Consider the following 4696-nt stretch of genomic DNA (forward strand, 5'->3'; position numbering starts at 1 on the left):
TTACAGTAAAATATAAATTGTGAGCTTCTTATAGACCTCTCTTTTACGTTATGGTTTTACATTCCTAACCCTCGTCCTACCCTCTCTCTTTATTTACATGAGTTAATTTGTTTCTCGAATTAGTAATATAATACGCTACAATGAAAACATATTCATTTTGGAAAAGAAAATTGGGATTTCAAGGGAATATTGAGAGGCTTTTTTTTTTACCTTGAGTTAATGATTGTGGTCATGGTCATGGTCATGGTCAAGGGTAGTAAGTGGTTACATTTATGCAGCTACTTTAGCCAAGAATATGTAAAGATAATTCTGGCATCATATAGAATGACACAATGCACATCTAAAACATTTTTTGCACAAAATTCTCATCATTGAAAAGGGCATATATAATTCCCCCAATTCATATGGAATCACTACTTACACACACATCATGAACTCATCATTATGATCTTTCAATTTAACTCAAAACTAGTTATAAACCCTAAAAAATTCAATTCCTCCTTTCCTCTTTTAACACGGATCATTCATTCAACACAGAACCCTTGCCATCAATTTTGAATCAAACTAGAGAAAACTGATTAGTCTACAAACCAAATTAATACTTAAAACCCCAAACGATGTTATAGAATCTTGAACTATAATGAATCCGGGTTTTTATTAAGCATTTCCCCTGTGTAATAGAGAAGTATGTTAGCGAAGTTAAGAGTAAATTATGTACGAAGTTAAACATGATTAAAAATGATATAATCAAGAAAGATACATATAAAAGAAATTAACTCGCATGATAGCAGTTCGTTGCAACTTACAAATTATAATCTCGACAATAGAACAAAGCAAATTATATGTATATATATCACTAGAATTAAGCCACCATGCCCTAGGGTTTCCAAGAAAACCTTCATATCAGTCCATGGTCTCATTTTCTATCGCATGCAAAGTTTACTTATACATTGTGCATCGAATGCTAAACTCACAATTGCTAGCAATGCACAGAGAAGTGAAAAAGATGCAAGCTTAGAATGGAAAGATGGGAAAACAATGTAAATCACAAGAGATGGGTGGTGGTAGTAGAAGAAGAGTTGAAGCCACTGAGATCAGTTGTACTCCATGCAACATTGCTGGTACCCAAAAACTGCTCATTTCCTGGAATGTCCATAAAGTTTCTTGATAAATTCAACCCTTGCTGTTGATGATGACGATGATGGTTATCCTCCATCTTCATCCCTCCGACTTGTCCACCGTAGTTTGATGGGCCTTCACCATACATCCCAGCGTTAGCAGCTTCCAAAAATGGAAATTGGGCAAACTTGTTACTAGGGTAGTTACTGTCATGACCAAGATGGATCAAATTATTTCCATTTCCACCCGCAAATGTTAAGCCAAGATCTCCACCTCCAAAGTGATTCAAGGGGGGCAAAATTGGAAACTGAGATGGTCGAGTGTTATGAGGCAAATGCCCTAATATATCCGTGGTGCAGCTATTAGGAGAAATCGCAGTATTACTTGTTGAGCTTGTAGTAGCTGATGGGGATTTTGACCTAGAACCCCTTGATCCCTTGCTACTTTTCTTGTTTCTCCGGCAACCACCACCCACCGGCACGTTTCTTAAGGCTCCGCCTCTTGTCCAGTACCGCCGGCAAGTTTTGCAAAAGTGACGGGGCTGTGACAGACTGTAATTGTTGAAGTAGCAGAACTTAGTATTGGTTGATTCACATCTAGGGCATTTCATTGCTGTTTCCGGCTGTGGCAGCTTCCCCATCCTTGCACGCTCAGACATCTGTACAGATCTTGCATCCCCACCGCTCCCCAGTGGTGGAGGTGGTGGCAACAGTGGTGGAGGAAGCTGAGAAATCTCATGATCACCACCAACACCTCCAACTTGCTGCTGTAAAAGCAAGAAAAATCATGATGTGGGTATATTCGACAACAGATTATAAGGGAGAAAAACACAAGGAATATATGAAATCATTGTCCTTTTTTATTTTGAATCAACTTTTTTGTTGTTTTAAGAAGGTGTGAGGGGATAGGATGAAAGTGAAGAGAACCCATTACTTACCTGTTGAGGCCAATTGGGAGGATCTAGATAGGAAGGAAGTGATGAGAAAACCATATCAATTGGGTGCTGATGCTCTAATTCAAAGCTGATCTCTCTCTCTTTCTTTTGTAAAAGTTTGATGGGGTTGAGTATGGTGGAGAATCACATCAATAATAAGAGACTTTCACACAGAGAGATAGGAGCCTGGAAAGATAAAGGAAGGGAGAAGGGTGTGTTGTGTTTATTTATTTTTGTTCCATACTCGTAGCCCACTCTCTTTTTGTCTTCAATTCCACATATATTAATTTCTAGGGTTTCTCTTTTCATAATTCCTAAGCTTGTGATCAACTATGTTTCTTACAATGCCCACAATTTTTGTACTCTCTTCCTTCTCTATATACAAGTTACAAGTTTAAAATTAATGATTGATATACAAATTTTGAGTTCCATTTTAATTATATATATATATATATATATATGTATATATAAAGAGAGAGAGAGAGAGAGAGAGAGAGAGAGAGAATGAATCATTTACAAACCATCATATTAGTACAAACATTGCAAACCAATTTCAACGGTTCATCGACTCTAATGAATATTTGGTTCAATGAATGTCATTGTTGTTTTCTTGTATAAACCAGTTGTAGATCATAATAAATGAACTCTGATAATTTTCCATAAATATCTCAATCATAATAAATGAATCTTCATATTTTCCATAAATACCTCAACCAATTGGTTTTTATGGTCTGTACTCTGTACCAAGTTGGGTCTGTAAATGAAACCACCTATATATATATATAGAAGAGGGATCACTTGAGAATAAGAGTTAAGGTTATAAGTGTAGGAAGAGATACGAACTCTTGATCATTTTTATTCTCAAATCAACCTATGAATTGCGCTTTAAAGACTCGGTGGTGTGCGGATGACGTGTCCTGCGACCAAGATTGCGTCAGAAGTCGTTTTTATATATGATTTAGTATCACATGTGATGGATTACAGTATTACATCAAAACACCCTTATCATATGTGATTTAGTCACATGTGGTGAATGGATGACTTGGCTCGCAACCTAGTTCGCGCAAAAGGTCGTTCACTTCTCTGAGTTAATATTATATGTGCATCATATGTGATTGACTATAGTAAAAGGGTGTTCTCTCTTTCTCATAAAATGTATGAATGTATTTGATCTTGTTTAAACCCTTCCTCATATATATATATATATATATATATATATATATATAGGGACATTTCCTTTACAAACCATCTAAGGGGTTGTTTACCAAACATTTACTCGGCAAGCGCTTACCGGTAAAATTACCTTTTCTGACAAAGACTCATTTATGTCCTACGGGTTTTACACTTGGTGGGTTAGCACTATCGAACCAAATACTTGTTCCTTTGTCAATTAATATAATTGTTTATGGATTGTTTCTTTCCATTTAGGCCAATATGCTCTTTATTGACATTTTTTTTCAACTGAGTGTGGTTCGATGTCATCATGCTCTACCATCTTATCAGTTATAGTATATGTGAATATATCATCAATGGGTACTTATGATCCTTCCATTGACTCATATGTACTCTCATTATTTATTTGAGATTTCTTTGTTCTTGGAATCAATATTAACCTTGGAGCGTCCTCCAGTAATGATTAGTGGATATAGTTATATTCAGATACGATCTCATGAGAATTTTATGTATGGATGATAAATAATTGTGGCTTTCTCTTCTCTTACTTTAGAAGAGTATCTTTCGAACCAAGTAGCTTCCACCACTTCCATATGGTAGCTATGACCTCAACCACACATCCACTATGCGTGATTGCAACGTAGTTTCCATCGATGTTGTGCCCTTGTTCCGTACTTTTAATCTTACATGTATTTTTGTAGCTCGTATGTGTGATCTTATCACTTTTAGAATAATACTAAACGTATCAAGTATCAAGTCTGATTTGTTTTACTTTAACTTTACATTGTGAAGTTTATGGATCAAATAAGACAAAGTGAAATATTCAATGACAATTACTATATTATCCGTGTTTCGTTAACTCGTACAAATTGAGTTAAAAGAATTTTCGTAGAATTATGCATGATATATTTGTACCCTATGCTTAGCCAATTTGTACCCTAGACTAGCTTTGCGTCAAAATGTGTTTATACCTATATTGACGTAAAGTTGAGAATTTAACTTGAAGGGTAAAACCGTCAAATAGTTAAACTATATATATATTATATATATATATATATATATATAAATATTATATATATATATATATATGAGGCAGTTAGGGTTTTTTAAAAAAAAATTTAATTTTATATATATATATATATATATATATATATATATATAATGGCGGTGATGAAACCGCCATTCCCATTCTCATTCTCTCTCTCATTCTCTCTACAATTTTCTCTCTCTACAATTATCTGCCGTCTTCTCTCTAGATTTTACATCAAGTTTGTAAGGGGATCGAGGCAACAATTATATATTCGGAATCCACTCTCCGTACCCTTCTTAAAGGTATAAGTTTCATTCAGTTTCATTAAGGTAATTATGTTAGGGTTATTAAGACCAGTTTATAAACTGTGTTTATATCTAAGTTTACGGACTGATGTTGTCAAAATCATGATATATTTGATGTTTAGAATGCTAGAACTG

At 34.8% G+C, this 4696-nt stretch overlaps 1 protein-coding gene across 2 annotated transcripts; it reads right to left on the bottom strand.

Annotated features, from left to right (window-relative positions):
* Positions 1–772: 772 nt before the first annotated feature.
* Positions 773–2167, bottom strand: LOC112525733 (dof zinc finger protein DOF3.6-like). Of its 2 annotated transcripts, none has more exons than XM_025135971.1 (2): positions 2057–2167; positions 773–1882 (listed from the first exon to the last, which is right to left on the bottom strand). In XM_025135971.1, the coding sequence occupies exons 1-2, from the start codon at positions 2108–2110 to the stop codon at positions 1046–1048; spliced, it is 891 nt and encodes a 296-aa protein (XP_024991739.1). In that variant the 5' UTR covers positions 2111–2167; the 3' UTR covers positions 773–1045. The 2 variants fall into 2 exon arrangements, with proteins under 2 accessions (XP_024991739.1, XP_024991738.1); XM_025135970.1 differs by having other exon boundaries at positions 773–1885.
* Between the last annotated feature and the right edge of the window lie 2529 nt (positions 2168–4696).

This window comes from Cynara cardunculus (genome assembly GCF_001531365.2).
Source record: "Cynara cardunculus var. scolymus isolate 2C chromosome LG 13, CcrdV1, whole genome shotgun sequence".
Taxonomy (NCBI): domain Eukaryota; kingdom Viridiplantae; phylum Streptophyta; class Magnoliopsida; order Asterales; family Asteraceae; genus Cynara; species Cynara cardunculus.